Raw genomic sequence first — 23,999 nt, 5'->3', positions numbered from 1 at the left:
GGTGGAAAGCCTCCTCCCGACAGGCGTAATCTCCTAGACTGTGTCGGAAGCCTTCTGACCGATTCGGTTGGTTTACAATCTGACCAACTGATTACCATGTTTGAGGTAGTTTTGTGAACCACACAATCTTTCTGAATCGGTCCCTACCGGCCCTCGGGGAATCTGTGTCGGTCGGATGCACATAGTACAGCTCAATGGACTGCGTTTCAGACCAAGCGATTACGATGTATGTTTCCAACAGCCTTCCCGAGTTGGACTGTCTGATATGAAAAGGATGCCAAAGTCACTTTTGGGGGCCCCTGCAGGGCCCCCTTCATCCTGCAGCCTCCACTTGGGGGCTGATGGGGTACCTAAGGACCCCTCTGTAAAACCATCCACAGAGTGCAGGGTTTTCCGCACACACCCATTTCCCCATAGGTGCCAGTGTTATCAAGAGGAACATAGGCTCCCATAGGAGTCAATGAGGATCTGACCGAACAGTGTTCAGTCGCATCGTAATATGTTGGATTGAGCCACCGACTGCGAGTTGGTCGGTCCCGATTCCGAGTCGGTGTTGGGAGGAAGACATACTTACAAGGCCATGAAAAGCCATACTGGGTAGTTTTACATGGCCCTATAAATAAGGGCAGGCACACTGTGCTGCTGGTGAATCAGAAAAACAGACCTTGTACATGAGGCCCCTAGAAGTTTATTTGAGATGAACCCATCTCACTTGAATCACTTCTGGAATCCTTTTCTCTTCCCTCTAAAGTTGTTAAGAATTTTCTTTTTATCATGTATCTCAATTTAAAGATTTTCTGACTTAATCACTGAATTGGAGACTTGGTTGCACAAACGCTCTGCTTAGTGGCACTCAAGTCTAACAGTTGAAAAAGCTGCAATATGTACAATATGAGGTAGAGTCTGTAAATACTGTCTTCAAGAAATCTCAGTCTGTTTCAGATTGTCTGTGTCACCTTCACTGATTGGTATTGCCAAAGATCCATTTGAAAACCCTAAGCCTTGCATTGACATGCTTACAATGTTTGGAAACACTCTGTTTAGAGGAGAAGCTTGAAGATATCTAGTTGCATGATCAGTATTGTGGGCAGTGCTTGATTGGAGTCGTGGTTGATGGTTGTGGGCACTGGCACTCATGTTTGGAGATTGCAACTGATTTTCCAGCATTATCACTATGAGCCAGTGCAAGAACGAGAAAGGCAGATAAGGGAGAAAGAAGGAGGAAGAGAAAGATAGTAAAACAGTGATAATGGGTGAAATCAAGGATGAAAACTAACCTGCAAGAGTGAGGTAAAGAGACGAGGCATGGAGGGTTGGCTGAAAGAAGCAGGTGGTGCAATTGAGACCAGACAATCATGGTATTTGGCAACCCTGGTATTCATCAGCATTGATGACAGGGTACAAAGAAAATGTTTTGAATGCTGCATTTATTTTTTTGTATTACAAATCCAGCATGGATTGTGGGTGGCCCAGAGCCGGTTGTAATTTCCTGTTCCTTTGGCTCTCACATAAGGCAGTAAGAAATCCCCCAGCATGCAGTAGATATCCTCATTATGGACGTTCTGGAAAGGTTTGATAACTGCTTTGTTTTTCAACTTGTCAGGATCACTGGAAATTAGTTCCAGGATCTAACTGCTTTAATTTTTGTTTGAGGTTTGTTGACTTGTGTTTTATTGTGAATGATTAATTTTGTGATTCCACTATAAATGATTAATAAAAAATATTACATATTGTGCAAGAAACTTTCCACATGGACATGAATTAGATGCTAATTAAACCTTCATTGGATATGTGTGCGCAAACTCAAGTCAAAAGAAGAAATGCTCCATAAGATGTTAATGTATTGTACTGTTGTTGTATTGAGCATCTTTATATTCCCTATCAAATCTGAGTAGTACCATATAAGTAAATCTTTATTGCACAGTTAATTAAAACCATTGCGAATATTGGCAATTAAAAAAAATAACTTTAGTTAAATACAATTGTTATAAAAAGAGATAAAATAAGAATAACTTCACATAAAAATAGTAGATAGTACAAAAAGATATTCGCTTCTTTCGGGCTGAGCGTTGAGTTAAACAGGAGAGTGAGTAGCTTGTATGGCTCCTTGATAGGAACCAAACTGTGATGAGTATTACAAGCGTAAAACAAAAAAAGCGTAATTTGTTCCTGTAGAGTCGGTTAGTTCTTTTTGGGAGCCCTACTGTTTTATTGTGTGTTAGAGGCACATCAGGAGACAGTTTGTTGCCTGTATCGTGTAGTTGATCCCTTTTCAGTGACCATTTGGGATTTTCTTTTTAAGTGAGCCTCATCCTGTTTCGGCCCTCTGTTGCTCTTGTTTCTTTTCTGCCTCCTCCAAGAATTTGACGACATGGCTTGCTAGTTGAATGTTCTTTCCATCAAAGCAAGCTATTATCACCTGCCCACGTGTTCTTATACCCAGCTGGTTGAAATGCTGTTTGAGATGGAGTCTACGCTCTGTGTCCAGGCCTTTACAAGTACATATCAGATGCACAATGTCTTCTTTTGCGTTCCCACATACAATTCATTGTTTCTTTGGGCCTTTTCCATGGCGGGAGTTGGTTTTGTGCTGGAAGTTGGCCCAGCCGTAAGCGTAGGAACTTCTCCTTTGTACGCCTAGTGAACCCGACTCCTAGATAGCTTTGGCTGTGGCTGCTTGTGTAGCTTTGGATTACCGTCCAGCCATGCGCCCGGGTTGCTAGACTTGCTTTATCTTCGGTTAACGACATTGATCTGACTGATTTGTTCACTAGCTGTTTAAATGTGTTGTGAGTTCCGCTGTGCTTCCAGGCTTCTTGTAGGCACAGGTAATTTAGAGTGCTTGAAGTATTTCGCGGCTGGACTATTGCTCTTTCTTTCCATCTCATTCCATAGATGGTGATTTAGGCTTGTGGCATTTCCTCCCTGGATCTTATGCCAACTTTTGGCGTAGGCACCCATTCGCACCAGCGTTTGATTTCTCAGGCCAAATTGCAGCCTTATTTGTGCCTGTGATGTATAGTTGGGCAGGCTGAAGATCATTCTCATGGCCTTCGCTATTGTGTTGTTCAGTTGCTGGGTGTCCCTTCCTCGGAGGCATTCGCTTCCGTAGGTTAAAGCCGATGTTAATTTTGCCTGAAGCACTTGAAGCAGGGGGGTAAACTTCGGCCGACTGCTTTTGTTTTGAGGCTCCTTAGTGCGATCCCTATGCTAATACCCCTCCGTTTTATTGCTTCCTTTTGCGGGAAAAAAGAGCCCTTTCTATCGAAAATTACTCCCAGGTACCTGTACTCCTCTACTGTTTCCAATGTGGACCCTCCCATATGCCAGTGGAACCCTGCAAACGTTGTTTTTGCATTTAACCTCATTATTTTAGTTTTTTAGAGGTTAATACTTAGGCTGTTTTCTGTCGAGTACTTAAACGTGGTGCTGATCAGATGTTGTAACCTTATCGGTGTTCTTACGATTAGGACGATGTCATCAGCGTACATTAAATTGGATAGGGTGAGTCCGCCTATGCTTGGAGCGTGGGAGATAGTGTCGTCCAGCTCCTGGGCAAGGTCTGACATAAAGATGTTAAATAGTGTTGGCGCCAGCACTCAGCCTTGTTTTAGGTCCTTTGTGGTCTTTATTTTTCTTGACAGTAGGTCCCCCGGCCCTAGCTTTACTTGGACCCATGTATCAGTGTGTAGTAAGATCAGCTGTGTGAGAAGGCCCGATGGAATATTCCTTTCCTCCAGCTTTGACCATAGTAAGTTTCTGTTGATGGTATCGAAAGCTGAGGTAAAGTCGATGAAGCATACGTACAGGGGTAGGTTAGCTGCCTTGGTTGCATCAATGAGGAGCGAGAGGGCTAACATGTTTGATGTTGTGCCCAATTGTTTCGGAATCCTGTCTGGGTGATAGGGATTACTTCGTTTTCTTCTGTCCAATCCAAGAGCTCCTCTAATAGGAGACCAGCGTAGTACTTGGCTTCATTGTCAATTAGGGCTACTGGTCTATAATTTTTTGGATCGTTTACATTGCCCTTCTTGTGTATAGGTGCAATTATTGAGCCTTTCCATGACGCTGGGATTGTTGCAGTATCTGTTATCTGTTTGAAGAGTGGTAATAGGGCCGCTGCCCAGTTATCCGGGTTTTGTTTATACAGTATGGGGGAATCCCGTTGGGGCCTGGTGCCCCCTCCACTTTCCCCATGGCGATCCTGCTTTTTAATTTGTTTTTCAGTTGAGTCAAATGAGGTACTGACCGGTTTTGTTGTCACTGCTGGGTTTTTATTAACCTTATTCAGTCGACTGGTTGGTGCAAACTGTAGTGCTGTGTTGAAGCGTTCCTGGAGGTGATTGGCCCAGGCTTCCTCGGTCACGTAAAAGTCGATGGTTGGAGTCCCGAGGTTCTGGAGAGAATTGACTGTTTTCCAGAATCTTCCGCTTGTGTTGGTGCCTTTAGCGTCGTGTAGGAGTCTCACCCACAGGTCGTCCTCTGCTTTCCTTTTTTCCTGCCAGATTAATCTTTTTTTGTTCTGTTTTAAGTTTTGCAATTCCGATTGTGCTGCGGCGTCCGGTCCGTCGCGATGTAGTTTCCTCAGTATTTTGTTAATATTGCTTTTGAGGAGTTTTAACTTGATGTTTTGAATTAAGGGGCTTTTCGCAGTTGCCCGCTGGGTCGGTTCTCTTTTCACGGCTTTTGCAGCTTTGACGATGGATTACGTGTTTCCTTGTGTGAGCCTGTCCCAGGCTCCTCGTGATTTGTTCCCGGGCATTTAGGTACTCGAACTTATTTGCGATGCACTCTTCCCACCTGCTTTTTGCGTCGATTATGAAACCTTCCAAGTTTGCTGTGTTGCATTTAATTCTTTTCTTTGCCACCGACAGTGAACATCCCAGGTTTATCGCTGGCCTGGTTAGCACGGCCCCCTGGAAATTAAGGCTGAATTCTTGAGGCTGGTGGTCGCTTGCTGACATCGTGCCAATTTGGAAGTCCGTGACTTATGCAAAGAGTTGCAGGGAAACAAATGTATAGTCTAAGGTGGAGCTAGCTGTTGAATTATGAAAGGTGGCTGACGTGGGCCTATCGTTTGGGAAGCGACCGTTTAATGCTGCCAGGTTGAGATGTTCAAGATCCTCTATGCCAGCCGGTTTTGGTTGCCACATTTGCTTATTGCTTGTTGAGGAATGTCCCACGCCAGAAACAGCTCTTCTAGCGCTGTGTCCCTTGTTTGAAGTCCCCTGTTACTACTAGATTGGGAATTGCTGTCTTTGTCAGTGTTTCGGTGATCTCTTCCACCAGGAGGTTCATTCCTGTTTTTTTTTCCCGGGGGTGGAGGTATACATTCATCAGCCTTAGTTTTTGGTTTAGGTCTTTTCCCCGCACTTCTAGTTCTATTGTGAGGGTGCAATTGTTGCCTGTCTGTTTTGCGTTTGTGTACTTAGATTCGTTGAAGCTCTTTAAAGCAGTGAATATTGTTAGGCCACCTTTAGGGTAGCCGAATTTTGCGTTTCTTGTTGCTGGGAGGTGGTATGTTTTGAAGCCTTGGATATGATGTGCTTGTTCTAGCCAGGTCTCCTGTAGGGCTATTATGTCAAATTTTTAGAAGTAGTAGAATAGTAGTACCATATGGCTAATGGAATGCTCAGGAAGTCAGGCCTGCCTTTAAAATGATACCATACCCCACAGCAGGGCATACTAAAGGGCATTAAGTCCACTGGCTTCCCTAAACATACATGCCCCACCACATGCTAGGGACTTACAGGTAAGTTGTCTTGGCCAATTAGAATTATATCAATTACTATATACCTTTTAAGGACAGAGCACTGGCCCTGGGCCGGTTCAGCAGAGCCAAGGGCAATTTCACATTTTAATTCTGTCATCCATTCATTCTTTCATCTATCATTCAGTCTTTCACCATTTCCTACATCCGCCCATCCATATCCAAACCTATACATTTATCTTCAAACCTAGCCATCATCTATCTATCTATCCATCTATCCATCTATCTATCTATCTATCTATCTATCTATCTATCTATCTATCTATCTATCTATCTATCTATCTATCTATCTATCTATCTATCTATCTATCTATCTATCTATCTATCTATCTATCTATCTATCTATCTATCTATCTATCTATCTATCTATCTATCTATCTATCTATCTATCTATCTATCTATCTATCTATCTATCTTTCTATCTATCTATCTATCTATCTTTCTATCTATCTATCTATCTATCTATCTATCTATCTATCTATCTATCTATCTTTCTATCTATCTATTCTATCTATCTATCTATCCTTTCACTCATTCATCTCGACATTCACCCTTTCACTCATCCATCCTTTCAGCTGTCCATCTGTTCACTCCATCCATTTATTCATCCAGTCTTTCATTCATCCTTTCACTCTTCCACCCATCCAATGATCCATCCATTTACCCTTTTGCTCATCCATCCACTCACTCCTCCATCCACACTTTCACTCATCTGTCAATCCATTCACCATCCTTTTCACTCATCCTTCCAACCACCCTTTCATCTATCCACCCTCCCTTTCACTTTTCTATTCTTTTACTCATCCATTCATCCTTTCACTAATATATCCATTCACCCTCCCTTTCATTCATTCATCCATTCTTTTACTTATTCATCCGTCCATCCACCATTTCATCCACTCATCCACCCTCCCCTTCACCAATCCATCCATTCTTTCACTCATCCATTTTTACATCCAACCTTTCACTCATTGATCCATCCACCCATCTATCCTTTCACTCACCAGTCCACCCTTTCACTCACATCCATCCATCTGTCCTTTCACTCACTCAATTTCACATTATTTATGATTTTTTGTCTGCCAAATTGCAAACAAAAAAGTCCCATCAAGAACTCCACCCCCGCTGTAGGTGCTAGAGCGGGTGGTTGACGACGCCCCTACTGGGAGCTGCCTTCCAGTAATTGTGAGCACTTATTGCGTGTGAGACAAGCATTGGAACAAGTTCAACAGCACAGCAGTAACTACACTAGATCTGAAAGCTTTCCCGACCTGTTCAGCAAGTGAAGAGGGCTAGGACTGGGCGGTGAAGTCCTCTTCGTTCACTGAGTTATCTGCACTCTGCTCTCTGCAGAGTTTTTTCCTCGCTCGTGCTCGCCAACAGTAAGTTGGCGAATGTGTGAGCTGCCGCTTGGGTAGAATTTCTACTCGAGCGGCAGGATGATCAGCGTGAACAGCAGTTCGCGCCGCACTCCGCCACTTGCGGAACTCCACTGAGTTTTTTTGCCACTCACACTTCACCTGCCATTGAATACGATGCAGACTACTGTGCACTTGTGCACAAGGGCCATGGGTAAACTCTACCCGCCCCTCTCAGCCCTTTATCTTTGTCTCAAGCCTTCTGCCCCACCCTCCCCATTGTGCTCTCTTTATACTCTCTCCCTCCACCTGTCTTACTGATCTTCTTGTTCCTTATATCCTCTATCACTCTCTTCCCTTTTTTCTCTTTGTTTCTCTTCAGTCTTTTTCCGTCTTTTCTCCTTCAATATTTCTCACAACCTCTTTTATGTTGACCCTTTCTCTTTTTTTCTCCTCCACTATGTCTCCTTCTTCCCTCTATTTCTTAGTCTGTCTCCTCTCTCTCATGCTCTTGCTATCCGCTGTTACCCTCAGTCTCTTTTCCTTTCTGATGTTCTGGGGTGGCACATGAATTTGTTTGAGACTGAGGGACTAATTTAAAGTTCTGTGGAAAGGATACTCTGTCAGAAGTGTGACGGATATTCCGCCTGCCGTATTACAAGTGCATTATGTCCAACAGCGCTTCTAATGTGGCAGATGAGATATCCGACACATTTGTGATGGAGTAATCCGTCTGTCGAACTCTATATCAGGCCCAAACTGTAAAACATAGGATTTGCTTTCAAGGATCATTTAACACCCCACATTTCTCCAAAAGTAAATGATCCTTAGACAAAATATTTTCCAATCCATTTTCATAATGATAAATGATACAAAGTGTTTTGCTAAGCCTTCTTTCATATGCATGTATATGTTTAAAGGGTGCAGATACTTCTTAAGTGTTTGATTCCAGTTTTTAATACCTCCCTAGATTAAGGTACATGATTCACACAATTTTCACATCTAAGATCCACAGATTGAAAGTTTTGGTGTGCTAGTATTATTTGGTAATATTAACAACACTAGATAGCTGCAGAACGATTGTCATAAAAGCAATTCTTAAACATATGTATTACTCCAACAGCAGCATTCCCTATTCCTCACGGTAAACTGCATTCTGTTTTATATGCCAAGAAACAGTGGCCTGGCTATTTCACACAACTATTCTTCACTGTGAAAGAATTTATCTAAGCATTTTGAAATTCAGTGGTTGATACGTTTGTTTGGGATGTCAAAGAGGGAATAATGTTTTTGCACATTACAAAAATTTGTACATTTACATAACTTAAATGTTTCTAATCTTTGTCCCAAAGATCAATCCCCAGTGATGGTCAGTTATCCGGAAAAGACTCTTATTTCTGGAAAGAGGACAAACTTGAAGTGATTAATGGATCCTGTGAAGGGCTGACTCGAATAAGATTGACTCTCTCCCAAGGTGATGATCAGTTACAGAACACTACTAAATCCCTCTTTTTCTAAAATTGGCTCTTTGGATTACAATTCCGCTCCTAATGAAATTTAATTTTTTGAGCATATTTTATTCAATTTTTCAGAAGAATACAAGTAATCCATTACTGTAACAACAATCACAAAGAAAGATGAAAATAAATACACATATATAGGATTTAATTGTAATCACATGCCTTCATATTCTTACTGACAGCTAATCCTGTGGTACATCACTTTTTCATTTGTAGATTAAGAGCCTGATTTAGATTTTGGCAGACGGGGTTTACTCTCTCAGTGCAACAGAGTAAATACTCCAGCACCCTGAGGCAACACCCACCCACCAAATTTAGAAATATTGGTTAGCCTAGCAGACATCTCTTGAATTGGCAGGAACTGCCCTCATGGCAGTTCCTGTCAATGAATTGAAACACTGATATATGGCAAACCTTCAGTGTTGTGCGGGATTTTGTTTTTGAAAATAAAACTAACAATGACCCCTCACATTGAGAGTTATCTCCCATTGTGGGGGGTCATTTTGCAGTTTCCCTGCCGCTCACAGCCATTTGCCATTTGTTCACCACTCTAATCGGGCGAGTGAAGAAATAGCAAAACCTCAGATGGCCCTTACTCTCTCCAGACATTGGAAGTGTATGAGGGCGGTGGAGACAGAGTCTCTACCAGCAACATACTGAAGGTTCACCTGACTGTAAATGAGGAGGACCTTCAGTTTGGCTGAGAAGGTGCGATGGAGCATCAACTCTGCCAAACTGTGTATCAAGCCCACATTTATAAAAGAAACATTTAAATATCAGTCTCAGGACAAAAGCAGGATTTTCACATTTTCGCAACCTTTGAAATTATATAGCTGCATTTACCACACCAAAGACAAAACAATGCTACCCAAGAGACATAACCAATGAATGCTGAGCCAAGGATATGGACATTGTATTTGAATACCTCATGCCAAAATGGCACAAACCTCAAGCAAACTCACAATATGTGCCTCGAAGACCCTGGAACAAATTAACACAGGCTTGACAAATTGAAATCATTTACACTCACACAAAAAAGTTATGTTGAATTCATGAGGGGTTGAAATAGAGTCTAAATCCTTTGTGAGTGTTGGTTCAATAACTATAATACTGTCTAGAGTTTTCTCCTCAAGTTGTACAATGATTAGTGCAATGTATTATCTGTACTCCAATGCACTTGATCATTGCAAATAACTTAAATGTATGACTTTGTTTTCAAATGTATCTATTTGTATTAATAATTTTTTCAAGTTAACATATTGTGGATTCATAATTCACTGAAGAAGGACAATGAAATAGAATATGGAAAATAAACAAAGAGCCTCCTGCCTAATTTACTGACATTTAAAAAGACTTCATATAAGACTCATTTTGCCTAATGTTATACACTCAGATCAATATAGAAGGTGCCTGATGGCAATCACACTTCTTTTGCAGAAGTGCAGAGAGTATGTGGGCAGAAAGATAAAAGGCCGCAATCAAGCCCCATAGAAAAAACAGATATGGTGTTAGTAATCCAACTAGTTTGTATCAAAGGCAAGCACTCTTTCAACACCTTCAGAGACAGCCATTCACACCTCTCCTTTGAAAGTAAAGTTTTGGATGGGGATCTGGTCGGATTCTGCAGGGTGGAACACCAGTTTTCAGTTGAATTTAGGCAGCAGCAAGACTGAAATTAGATTTTTGGTTTTGGTCATGGCTATCTGTTGTAAAAATGTAGCTGTTCACACAGTAAATATTTGCCTCATCCAAACATCTTAGTACATTTAGCTACATCTGAAGATAAAACACAGATTAACAGTAGCTAGCGGTATGCAAGCTATTCACATTATGAGTCTGCTTGTTTCATAAAGCTCTACACTGGTAGGTAAAGCTCAAATAATTTATAACAATACAATGAGAATTGCAACATCAATACTATTTGCAGCCAGAATCAATCTTCCAGACATTAGAAATGCATCAGACTGTCAGTCAGCTCTGAGCTCAATCAATGGCTCTGCCTACTAATGGATCAGGTATGAAATTAAATATGTATGGACTTCTCTTGAGCAATCATTTTGCTATTACATGTTTCACTTGATTCTATAATACAGGCTGAATTTGGGACAAGGTCGGAGGGAGATATGTACAGATGGATAATGCTTCAATTACCTTCAATGCTACACATTACGTACTATATAGGGATTTGGTTATTAAAATAGTTACACTTGAAACCCTTAATATCATATGGTTACAGATGACAAACGTTAACTATGAATAAGAAGGCAGTGCTTAATTTGAAAGGCAATACACACAACACACACGTTTACAGTAATTGTCACTATTAAGGAGAATCTCTTGCAGAATGCACCACTGCTCTTCTTTCCAATGCACCATTATTGGACTTGGCCCTTTTTGCAGGGTCATCCCTGAACGTTTTGCCTTCCTCCTGGTATTTTTTCTGACCTGGTGTTGGTGGTTTTAGCACTCTGAGCACTTTATCACTGCTGTCCAGTGTAAAGTGCATGTGCTCTCTATGGTAAACATGCCAAGATTGGGCTACACCTGTTTGGCGCATTTAATATACCTATCAGTCCCCTGTAAAGTGGTATCTCAAATACCCGGGGCCAGTAAAATAAATACTACTGGTGGGCTTGCAGCGCTGCTTGCGCCACCCACCAAAGTAACCTTTCAAACCTGTCTCAGGCCTCTCCATTGCAGGGCCTGTACGTGCAGTTTGCTGCTGCTATGACGCGGCACATAAGTGGGTGCCACGTCTGTGACTCCCCTTTTACTACATACCAATCACCCCTAAGGTAGGCCCTAGCTATGAGCAGGGTGCGCTGTAGGTAAAAGATAGGTCAGATGCCTTAACTGTGTGGCTTGTTCTGGTAGTTGTAAACAGCCTATTTGGTTTCTCACTGCTGTGAGGCTTTCCTCACTTAGGGATGCATTAGGGATTCACTGATATGTGCTTCCGTGGTAATTCCTTACAATAGAGGAGTAACTTGATCAAGTTTGGTAAGTTTGGAATAGTGGTGATAAATGTGCGTATTGGTGTTTGCGGATTTATTATCACTATTTTAGAAATGCCACTTTTAGAAGTGGGCATTTCTGTGTGCTATGTGTCTTTGTCCTGCCTGTTGAATATTGACTGGCTTTGGAGTTCCAGGGGCTGGGGAGGTGCAATGTCTGGATGAGTCAGCGCTAAGTTGAATAGGCATGGTTTGCGTTTGGAGTGGTGGAAGGAGTAGCACCTGCACCTGAATAGGGCTGTGCCTGCCTTCCACAATGATGCCGCCACCCGCTGTGGTGTGTCAGGGGCCAGGGCTTATACTTACAATGGGGAGTGTTGTGCATTGTAAAGATATCTTTAAGTGCCCCCAGAACTTGTTTGGACTGGGCTCAGAGCCCTGTGCCAGCAGAGCACAAAGACTCTATAGACTGTAAATATTGGGGCTGTGACCCTATGTCTTGAGAGTGCTTGCTTGGAACTGGAAAAGAAGATACTGTGTGGACTGCCAGGAGGTACCACCATCTGAGACTACCTGCCCCTCTGCTAGGGGACTCTGCGTGCTTGCCTGACTGGGCCCTGTCCTCTGCCCCAGTGATCTCTCAGGGCCTGGTGGCTTGCTCTGGCTGAGAGGTAAAAGTGCAGGCTTAGCACTGTGTTATTGACCTCCTATCTCTAAAAGGCAGCAAAGTGTGAGTGCTGTAAATTCTGGCCCCCTGCCCTGAAGTACAGAAAGGGCGTTGCGGGTTGCTGCGCAGCGTATGGGCTGCATTTTCTCAGTGTATCAGTTGATTCATTGGAGGTGAGGGCTACCGCCGCAGACAAGCTCTCCCTCGCTGGTCCCGCCACCACCATTGATTTTTTTTGGCGCAGCCAGGGCGCTTCTACTCAGCCCCGGACTGCTCAATGACGCAAGGAGAGCGAGGATCACCCACCCAGGCAGTCCTCTGGGTTGCCCCACAATGCTCTGTCACAGAGGGACTGGGCCAACTAGAGCGGACCCGACGGAGACTTCGCTCCTTGTCCGGCAGCCGCGGACCAAGAAGCCCAGGCGTAGGGCCCTGGGAAGAATGTTGATCCATGCCTTCGTAGCCCAAAAGGGGGCCCGACCGGAGTGCTGAGTGCACGGCTGGCCTCTAGTGTAGGCAAACACAAGTGTTGCTGCATCTAACGCAGTGGACCTGCCCCATGCACCCGGCAGCACAGCAGCGAGGGCATTCTTCATTCCTTGGAGGTATTCGGGCACAGTTGCCTGTAGAGGCGTGGGCAGGATGGGGTGGCAACCCTCGGAGGGCCCATTCCTACGCCCCCTGTAGTTACCGAGCAGTCATACAATAAGCGCTGGAGCGCTGGGGCTGCTATCGGAACAGCTGTGTCATTTCGTGGTGCGTGTTGCACCCTCTGCCTGGGATTTGGTGTGTTAGGCCATGGGGCCATTCCTTCTGGGGTTAGGCCAGGGCAAGACCCTAAGGGAGACTCCCAGGGTTAAAACTGCTGCATTTCCTGGTGTAGGCGGGCACGTGGCTCAGAAGCCTATGGGAGGGAGACCAGGTACTGTCATCAGAGCACGGGTGATACTCTAACTGTTATGCTATCCTAGCATAGTTTATCCGCTGAGGTGGTGTGCCCTGACGTTGCGAATGCGCACTATGGGTGATCTGCATATGTCTAATGTGGGCATGATGTATTTGTGATGTATGCCCGGTTGCAAGCGTTGCCTACTGCTAATTAGGTCTGCATAAAGTATGGTGCTAAACCCACTCTTGCCAGTAGTTACTGGTTATCCTAACTAAATATGATATGTTGTGACAGTGGGCTGACTGGCCTAGTGATTTATGTAATCCCTGTGAAGTCATGACTAGTACCAGTGGCACAGTGTAATATATGTGATTATGTTCTAATGTGTTTTTATGGATAATACAAAGGCTATTTTTATATAACCTTGTCTGGAGTTTATTTTGTGGGGTGCCTAGTGTGTCGCTACTGTGTGAGTGTGTTGCACAAGCGCTCTACACATTTCCTCTGGGATAAGCCTGACTGCTCTGCCAAACTACCAAGGGGGTGAGCAGGGGTATCTACACGTGTAACTCCCTTGCCCTGACTAGAGTGGGGGTTTCTGCCTGGCTTAAGCACATGCCCTAGCCAACCAGAAATCTCATTTCTAACATGAGTGGAGCGAGGGGTGAATATATGATTTTACAACGCATGCCATTACAACTCCTTTTTAAAAACTACCATCACAACGCATACCATTACAACGCATACCACTACAATGCATAATACTTTTAGGGCAACAGTAGGGTAAGTGTTGGATAGGGTAGGGGTAAAAATTACTATTCCCACTCCAGTGAGTGCAACAGAAGGGTAAGTGTTGAATAGTGTAGGGGTCAAAGTTACTAAGTGTTGGATAGTGTAGGGGTAAAAATTACTATTTCCACTGCAGTGAGTGCAACGGTAGGGAAAGTGTTGGATAGTGTAGGGGTAAAAAATACTATTCCCATGTACCCCAAAACCCATACCCACCCTAATAATAAAATAATCTCTAATACTTACCTTATAATGCATTACAATGGCATGCCTTGTAATGGCATGCGTTGTAGCGACATGCATTGTAATGGTATGCATTTTAAAGGCATGTAATGTAAAGGCAGTTGCGTTGTAACAGTTGCATTGTAAAGGTAGGTCGTTGTAATGACTGCGTTGTAATGGATGTTTCCCGCAAGGGGATGATGGCGCGATGATCCCGCTGCTTAGAGCTATAAATGTGATGACATTTTTCTATTGTAACTTTTTTGAATGAGTTTCCTCTTGTTATTTACTTTTTTGTAATGCTAAAGTGCATGCGCTTCTCCCCTAAAACATGGCTTGACTGACTTATCCACATTTGGCATATTTAATTTATATATAGGTCCCTAGTAGAGTTCTTTACATGTGCCCAGGGCCTGTAAATTAAATGCTATTAGAGGGCCTGCAGCACTGATTGTGCCCCCACACCAGTAGCACTTTAACGATGTCTCAGGCCTGACACAGCAGAGCCTGAATATGCAGTTTTACTGCTAATTCAACTTAGCACTTATAACCCCTTGCCAAGCCTTAAACTACCCTTTTATAACAGATACGTCACCCCTAAGGCAGGCCCGAGGTAACCCATAGGGCAGGGCGCAGTGTAATCTAAAGGTAGAACATGTACTTCTACGTTTTACGTGTCCAGGTAGTGAAAATACCCAAACTCATTTTTCACTACTTTGAGGCCTGCCCCTTTCATGGGTTAACATTAGGAACTCCTTACTACACTTATAAGCTGTAATTCCTGACTGAAAAGGAGTAGCTCTATCATGTTTCAAATCACTGGAATGGTAATGATAAGTCCTAAATCCTAAAGATTAATTTACCACTACCCTTTACGAATGCCACTTTCAGAAAAGTGGCATATTTCTGCTCTTAGCTATGTGTACTTGCAGCCTGTCTCCAATACATATCTGAGGTGGGTGATAGCTGAACTTTGTGCATTCCCTCTGGACAGCCTAGGAGTGATTGATGGGCCATCCACATCCTGATCGGCGATCCTTCGCAGGATCGGAGGGAGGAGGTGGCACTTACACCTGAATAGGCTTTTCCTGTCCCCACTGTCAGGATTCCAATGAGCGCCTCAGGACATCGTAATAATCTGGGTGTCCCAAAGATATGGAACAACTACATGTCCCAGAATGCCTATAGCAAACTGATGTGCGGTTCTATATAGGAGGAAACTTCCTGTTCCTCTTGTCGAATATTTTGCATCTATCGACCTGGTGGCGGCGCTTTCCGGTTTCAAGAGAGTCTGCCTGTCTGTTCCTGGGTAGAAGAAGAAAGGCTTTTGTTTTGGATCCGTGTGGTTACGCGGACGGAGAAGAATCGGCATTTCAGGCCGGTTGTTTGATCGTCGCGTGTGTTCCTCCGTTAGATGAGCATATAGTTTCCAAGGCTCGTGCGGAGGAAGACGAGTTCGCTAGCTACAAGCGGAGCTTGTCAACGCATCTTCCCGTGCCCTCCGTTGGTGAGCCTCATTGCCACGGCTCGTGCAGAGGACGACCTCAGTTTCCCTTTGTGTTTATTTTTGCCAAGTTTGCCCTCCGTTGGTGAGCCTCATTGCCACGGCTCATGCGGAGGACGAACTCAGTTTCCCTTTTTGTGTTTATCATTGCCACATTTGCCCCCGTTGGGGAGCCTATTTGCCACGGCTCGTGTGGAGGACGAAACTCGACACTATATGTATGCTTCCTCTTACCAGGCTTGGTAAACCAGTCTTCTATTGGCAGAGTCTGCGTCTGACAACTCGTGCAGAGGATCCTCGGGGAAACTTACTGTTTGGTGACACAGGTACTGTACCTTTCATGTTACCATGGGATGACGTAACCCATTGACAGTTGTTTATTGTTTCATGTACTATTGAACACGGAGTTCCTAAGGATATGTTCCAGTCCCGTCCATATTTCCCATCATGAGCAAACCACATGGGGTATGTACAACCTCACCATTGTTTCATCCTGTTGCTAGAAACCTATAGAACATTAGCTAAGGTTGCTGTTATTTGTGTGTTACAGGGGGGAGTAACAACGCTTGCATCCTTCCTGGGCTCTGATGTAGGTGAAGAGTCGTATCTTCTCCGGTTCATTCAATTTAGTTTCCTTTACAGGTAGAGGGTACATCTTAGTTTGTTGTGTCTTATTGCTACAGGGATTATAGAAACTGGTACCAACATTGCTGTTATTTGTCTTTCAGATCTCCCTCCCTGCTGTTCCCTTCCTTCCCGCCTTTTTTCTCTGCCCTCGCTTGATCCTTCCTTAACCCAAGGCTATTAGAGCATTCTGGGTTTGGTTAGATCAGGAGGTGGCCTATTCTCAACATCACGCTGATCCCGAGGACTGAGAGGATAACACCCACACAAAGGGCTGCATTGTAGTGAGTCTGGAGCTAGAGCTGGGAGGGAGGACCTCTGTGCTCTTCAAAGTCACTCTTTGAGGTCCCCTTCCCTTCAAAGTCACAACTGGGTATACGAACAGGGTCTATGGCCCAACCTGATCAGACACTACTGGACCTGTGAGGAACTCTGCCAGGTGGAAGGACGGCTGTTCTGCTACCAGGATTGCCACTCTACTTGACTGCTGCTAGGGAAGAATTGCTTTTCTGCTGTACTGCACTGCTGCCTGCTACCCTCTGCCCTGCTGCAGAAGAACTGGCCTACGTTAACCCAGAAGTGATCTCAAAAGGCATTCTGGCTTGCTTCCTGTTCTAAGACTCAGGGATATCATCGTCTTACCTTCTGTTCCTGTGCCTGGACTACTGGAAGTGGATCCAGGTGCTTGCTCCTGTGGAATCAACACATTCTCTGCTGCGTAATCAAAACCGGCGCATCGCACTTGGAACAGGCGCATCGCCATCGGAATCGATGTATCAGAGCCACTGCTTCGCTGCTGCGGCAGTAAGGGACAATCAACTCATCACCTTGGCTTGGTGGAGAAACCCGGTGCATCGGCTTCAGAACAAATGCATCTCGGACCCAATGCTACACCTTCAGAACTGGAGCATTGGCAACATTGCATTGAGACATTCAATGCATCACTTTGACTGCGGGATCGGCCCCGAAGCATAGCCCGGCGGCACCCTGCATCTAGCTGTTGCAACCATGATCAAGGTACTGTTGTAACCATGATCAAGGTACTATTGTTCAACGGACCATGCGTGACTTCTGTATCCGGCCTGTCCTCCATCGTGGATGGCCTAAAATCATCACTTTGCTGTGATCCAGTGCGACCAGATAAATGCATAGGCGCTTATTGCTTATAAGCACTATTTTCACTTTTATTCTTTCAATAATTCATATCTCGTCTACTACTTATTAGATTTTTGTCATTTTAGTTTCGTATTATATATAAGATCATCTATTTTTCTAAACTGGTGTGGAGTCTTTTGTGGTGTTTTCACTGTGTTACTGCTTGAAGTGTTTCACAAATACGTTACACATTGCTTGCCTGCTCTGTGCCTGCTTTGTGCCGAGCTACCAGAGTGCGAGCGCAGGTTAATTTATAGTGTGTGTCTGACTTACCCTGACTAGGATTGTAGTTCCTGCTTTGACAGGGTGCAAACTTCTGCCAACCAGAAGCCCAATTTCTAAGAAAAACCAAAGGAAATGATGGACGGAGCGTTGACAATATAAGCACTCACCCCCAGTCAACTGATCTGGGTTTAATCCATCACCATTCTTTAGCCCACTCGGCCACCCCAGTTCAGACATGGCCATATGCAAATCAGTCTGACCCTGTGCCTCATGGGAACAGTCCAGCCCGAACTGCCAAGCCATGCCTTCCCTGGACCGGAAACAAGCTACAGAGGACCGGTTTTTGGCATTTCAGCCTTCTTCAGCCCGGCTTGCTTGAATCCAGTGGCAAAGTGAGCAAGGGACTCACGTCTGAGCATACCCTGCCAACTTATGGCGAACAAAGAAAAACCAAAGGAAATGATGGACGGAGCGTTGACAATACAAGCACTCACCCCCAGTCAACTGATCTGGGTTTAATACATCACCATTCTTTAGCCCACTCTGCCACCCCAGTTCAGACATGGCCATATGCAAATCAGTCTGACCCTGTGCCTCATGGGAACAGTCCAGCCCGAACTGCCAAGCCATGCCTTCCCTGGACCGGAAACAAGCTACCGAGGACCGGTTTCTGGCATTTCAGCCTTCTTCAGCCCGGCTTGCTTGAATCCAGTGGCAAAGTGAGCAAGGGACTCACGTCTGAGCATACCCTGCCAACTTATGGCGAACAAAGAAAAACCAAAGGATATGATGGACGGAGCGTTGACAATACAAGCACTCACCCCCAGTCAACTGATCTGGGTTTAATCCATCACCATTCTTTAGCCCACTCTGCCACCTCAGTTCAGACATGGCCATATGCAAATCAGTCTGACCCTGTGCCTCATGGGAACAGTCCAGCCCGAACTGCCAAGCTATGCCTTCCCTGGACCGGAAACAAGCTACCGAGGACCGGTTTCTGGCATTTCAGCCTTCTTCAGCCCGGCTTGCTTGAATCCAGTGGCAAAGTGAGCAAGGGACTCACGTCTGAGCATACCCTGCCAACTTATGGCTAACAAAGAAAAACCAAAGGAAATGATGGACGGAGCGTTGACAATACAAGCACTCACCCCCAGTCAACTGATCTGGGTTTAATCCATCACCATTCTTTAGCCCACTCTGCCACCCCAGTTCAGACATGGCCATATGCAAATCAGTCTGACCCTGTGCCTCATGGGAATGCCTTCCCTGGACCGGAAACAAGCTACCGAGGACCGGTTTCTGGCATTTCAGCCTTCTTCAGCCCGGCTTGCTTGAATCCAGTGGCAAAGTGAGCAAGGGACTCACGTCTGAGCATACCCTGCCAACTTATGGCGAACAAAGAAAAAGCAAAGGAAATGATGGACGGAGCGTTGACAATACAAGCACTCACCCCCAGTCAACTGATCTGGGTTTAATCCATCACCATTCTTTTTCTAACAATTTCTAACACATTTCAAATTGAAAATTGCCTTGATGACATTGCATATTTAATTTTTCTTTATGTTCATACTTTTCCTTTCTTTTACTCTCTATCCATGACCTTTGAATCTATGTATCATGGGACCATTTTTGAGTCTCAACAGTCTGGTAGTGCACTAGTTAAATGTAACATGCTTGTTTTCTTTTATATATTTGTCAGCTGTACATTGACTTTGTTGTAGGTGAGAAGGAATGCTAAAAAGCAAAGCAGGATAGCTACTACTTCAAAACCACCATTCATTTTAATTGTTCTCAGTCCCTAAAACAATATTAAACTGCATACAATGATAATTTTTTACTCCCTGCTTCTAATTCAATGGTTGCCTTCACTATTCTTGTGTTTGTTCGGACCCTGGAGTATTTGCTTCACTATGTTTTTTGATTGGATAGTTTATTCTTACACTGCTGATGTTAGGACACTACTTTTTCTTTTGTGTGTTTCTAATGAATTCCACTTTTAGCACTCAGTCCTTCTGCCATCCTCCCTGCATCCTGCCTCCCATTTGGTCGTTGCTACCTGCTTCTTGCTGTCATTGGTCCTCAGCTGTCATTGCTTGGTTTTCACTTCAATCCACTGCCTCTCCCTTCAGTAATTGCTCTACCAGCTTCCAGTCACCGATCCCTGCTCCCTTCCTCTCCCTGCATTGTAGCTTCCCTGTCATCATTGGTCCACATCCGATTCCTGTTCCTTGCATTCGTCACTTTCCCAGCCTCAGGTCATCACTCCCACAACCCTACCCACCCACTGTTGCTTCCCAAAGTCATCACTCAGAGCATCATTCCTCTATTCAATTCTCTGCCCGAAGTTTCACAAAACTTGTTTTTTCTGGAACCCCACCACAAGAAATTGTGTGTTCATAAAATAGCTCTGGAGGCACCTTGTGGTGTCCTTCCACCACAAGCCGAGACACCACTGAAACTTCTAAGAATCAGGTTGGGCAATGTAAGTGACTGCAGTGACCTACATAAAGCCATACACATGTCCAACGCCTTCTATTAACTTCAGCGACGAATTTCACCAGACAAGAAAGGAAAGAAAATCAATTACATAGGTTTCCCACATATGTTTGGCGTAGATGGTTGACTTCTTGGGGTTTTACAGGGAATCCCAAGAGTACTCCTCCATTTGTTCGCTGTTGTAGATTTGGAGGAGTATGCCTATCTTCCAAACATACTTGTTTTTTTCACTAGGTTGAAAATCATTAGAAAATAATGCAGCAATGTTTGAGATTTTTCTTCTCCACTTCACCAGGAAATACTTTTGACAGCAGAAAATTGATTTACCTGAACCTATATGAAATGTGCGGGATGGTCCGGTGCTTTAACAAAATTGTGGTACGATGTACTCTTTTCATGTTATTTGATCCCTCCCCTCCCCCAACAGTGCTTAATATGTATTAGACCAGCTAATGGTCTGAATAAAGTACATGCCATGCAAGAGTTTCTTCCCATGGTTAGTGTATGACATTAATTAGATGCTCAGAAGCGCTCTCTGACGGCACAAATGGCAGATATTTTTTGCAAAGAATAAAGACCTGTAGGTATTTATGGCTGCATACGAAATTCAGTACCACATCAATTCCAATCGTATGTAAGATCCTCGGTATAGTGAGCTTGGGGAGAAGGTCTTAACCCTTGATGGTGGTGATGGGTGACTGTTGGAAACGGGGTGCAGACCCAACGTCTTAATGTCGTGTGCATTCTTACTCTCTAATAATGGCACTTCACACCAATTTAGGCGCTACATCGGGTGCCAAGAAAGGCTAATGTAAATGGTTAAACTGAGCACTAAAACGCACAGACACCACCAAACATCTCGGGTTTGCCAGAGGAGAAATGTCTACGCTTCCAAAAATACTTTCTTACTCCAAAAAAAAAAGTTAAATGTTTGACCTGCTAACAAAGATTTCCGTCAAACGTAATGCATGCACAATCTTCACGGACAAGTGTAGGGCAGATTTAGAAGGGAGCATCTGGGTATTTTAAGAATCCCCAAAAGCGACAGAAATCTTTTTGGGTTGTAGGAGTGGTATAATGAGCTAGTTGAGGTCCAACTTTTAAAAATAGTTTTCTGACTTTGCTCTTAAAATATATTGCTTTATTCTGACGGAAGTGTGTAATCGTGGCCTCGAGGATGAACCAATATTGTGTTACCATGGTAAAACAGTAAATATATTTACCAAATCTCTGAACCATTTCACTCAGTCATTGTCCATGTCAGGTGGGGTTCCAAATCATGCAACATCACAAGATTAAGACATCATGGATTGGAACAGATATATAAGCTTCTATTTTAAAGTATCATTAGGTCACATACACGTTTGTAATGCAGAAGAGATTGGGCTAAAATAAACGTTGTGTTACCTGCTGTCCGTGATAGAAAACAGCCAATAGGAACATAGCCATGAGTAGCAAGGAGGCTTCCTTGGTCCCCAGGAAGTCTGTGCTGCAACGAAAAAGATAAAAGCAATACAGGATTATCGATCTGTTTGTTCCGTTTTCCGTCCAGCTGCATCTGTTTCCATTAAGAGGCGCCCGGGGAACAGCTTAGGGCTTGAGAAGGCCGGGCGCCTGGCAGGGTAGTCTAACCTATTACAATAATTAGCTCGCTCGCTCAGAGCAAATCAGCGATTAAAAAGCTTCTGTCGCTAGCTTACAAAGTTACTCCAGCAGGCTTTTCACCAGCCTCCTCGAAGGGTGCCTAATGATGCTGACAGACGTAGGCTCTCGTCACAGGCTCTTCAGTCTGCTGTACAAGGCCGAGCTGAAGAAACCATATTTTGCCTGGTTAAGTTCTTCCTCAAAATATGAGTGATTACTAAGGCCTGGAGGCACAAGCAGCTGTAAAACCCTATGGGGCATATTCACAAGCCCCTATCGCTACCACAACATCACTTTCAGTGACTTTGTGGTGGCGATAGGTGCCTCACCTTATTCACAAGGCAGCATGAAGCCACTTAACGTGGCTTAACGATGCCTTGTGAATAGGCCCCCTTTCATGATGTGTTTAGCGTGAAAGGGGCGTACATTGAGGGTTGTGGTCGGCGTTCCACCGCAACACCCATTGATATTTACACTGCCCCCTATTCCGAAGGGCGACGCAAATAGGAGCTAACGCCAAATTTAAGACCAGGAAAAGCCTAGTCTTAAGTTGGCAATATGAGGAGAAATGCTTTATTTCTCCTCGTTTTTGCATTTTCCATGTGCTGCCTTGTGCAGCACGCATGGAAAATGCAAAATGCCATGATTTGTTTATGTACAGGAAGGTGTCTTCCTGTTAGATAAACAAAACTTTTTTTAAAAATGTCGTTTTGTAACTTACATGTGTGCTGCATGAAGTAGCACACATGTATGTTGCAAACTGGCATTTTAAGTTTGTTTATGTGCATAAACAAACCTCCCTGCTTGCAGACACCCTTGCACTGTGGTGCCAGGTTAGCTGCGTTGGCGCTAAGTTGCGAAACTTAGCACAATCGCAGGGGGAAAAGCAAGGCAGCACCATGTCCTTGTGAATATGGTGCAACCTCGCTTTTCCCAAGTGGCGGAGAGAGGCGTTAAGCCAAGAAGGCTAGCGCCTCTCTCTGCCACTTCCTTGTGACCCATGTTGTTTGACGTCATGTGCAGTAGCAGCTCGCACAGGTAAGAGCGAAAGGGCGGGGTGTTGGATGTCAACAATTAATTCATCAATCAGGGTCTTCTATAGCTCGGCTACTCACTCATGAGTGTCTCATAAAGGGTGAGGGTCTTATAAATAAATAAATAAAACTACTTACCTTGCACTCGCTGCATCGCAGAGTCAGCACAGGCGAATTTGTTTTATTTATTTACTTTTTTCATATTATTTATCCATTCGTCTGTCAACTTACACCACCCCACCCGCTCCCGCTCTGCCCCACCGCCTCACCACTCTTATCTGTGCGAGGCGCTACTGGTCATGTGGATGGACTAGATACTGACAAGCTGCCCAGACGGCAGCCGAGATGGTGGGACACACTTCAAGCACTATTTATGTGGGGAAAGGCTGCTTTCATAAAACAGGTTCATACAACTTACACAACCTGGCAGTCTTACAGCCTACAATCCGTGGTTGCTGATGCACTAACCACTCTTAAAAATCGCTGCCTCTTGTTCAACAGTCTGCAAATGTCTTAAAGCCCCACCTGTCCCATAAGTCCCTGTCCTGTCCTTCCCTCCAACTTCAAAACTGGCCTCTTCAGATCCCTTTTAAAAAGCTTACAGCTCAGCTCCACAGCTCATTCCTTTCCCATGAAGCTGGCTTGTTCGTCCAGGAACTTGGTAACACTTCTGACCTCCTTCAGACTCCCCCTTACCCTGCCATCCAGTTAAACACCAGGGGCGGCTGGTGGAGTCTGAAGGTGGTGAGGCGTAGGACCAATTAATGAAATTTGGTGAGAAAGCGCAGCGAGCAAGCTGGGCTTTTCAATTGGAGTTTAAGGGGGCTTCTTATGCTTAGGATGTTTGTAAACCTTAGTGTGAAATGGTGCAGTTTCCAGCATAAACTCTTTAAAGAAACAGTGTGAGCCACATTTATTGAAGAGGCTTCAGTTGACCCAAATGACATATTCCGCAAGTGATCAAGTTACCACTCTGCTGCTGCTGGACACAGACAGTTATGGTTACACAAGGAGTGAAACATCAAATCAGGTGACATGGATTTCATAATGAGAGCCAAGCAGGGGGTTACCCTGTCTGAGTCTGATGCTCCTGAATTTCCAGGTTGCAGTGAGCACAATATAAAAGTCCATCATAATACAACTGTCAA

At 44.3% G+C, this 23,999-nt stretch overlaps 1 protein-coding gene across 1 annotated transcript in view; it reads right to left on the bottom strand.

The window, feature by feature from the left end:
- The window catches only part of ADCY8 (adenylate cyclase 8), a 1,090,843-nt gene that overhangs the window by 74,399 nt on the left and 992,445 nt on the right, over positions 1-23,999 (bottom strand). Inside the window, exon 13 of the mRNA XM_078686748.1 lies at positions 21,581-21,662. Coding sequence (XP_078542874.1) covers positions 21,581-21,662 — 82 coding nt within the window. The remainder of the gene's footprint in view (positions 1-21,580; positions 21,663-23,999) is intronic.

This window comes from Lissotriton helveticus, chromosome 4_1 (genome assembly GCF_964261635.1).
Source record: "Lissotriton helveticus chromosome 4_1, aLisHel1.1, whole genome shotgun sequence".
Classification (NCBI taxonomy): domain Eukaryota; kingdom Metazoa; phylum Chordata; class Amphibia; order Caudata; family Salamandridae; genus Lissotriton; species Lissotriton helveticus.
Note: the sequence above shows the minus strand (reverse complement) of the source record. Positions and strands in the feature narration are given on the sequence as shown.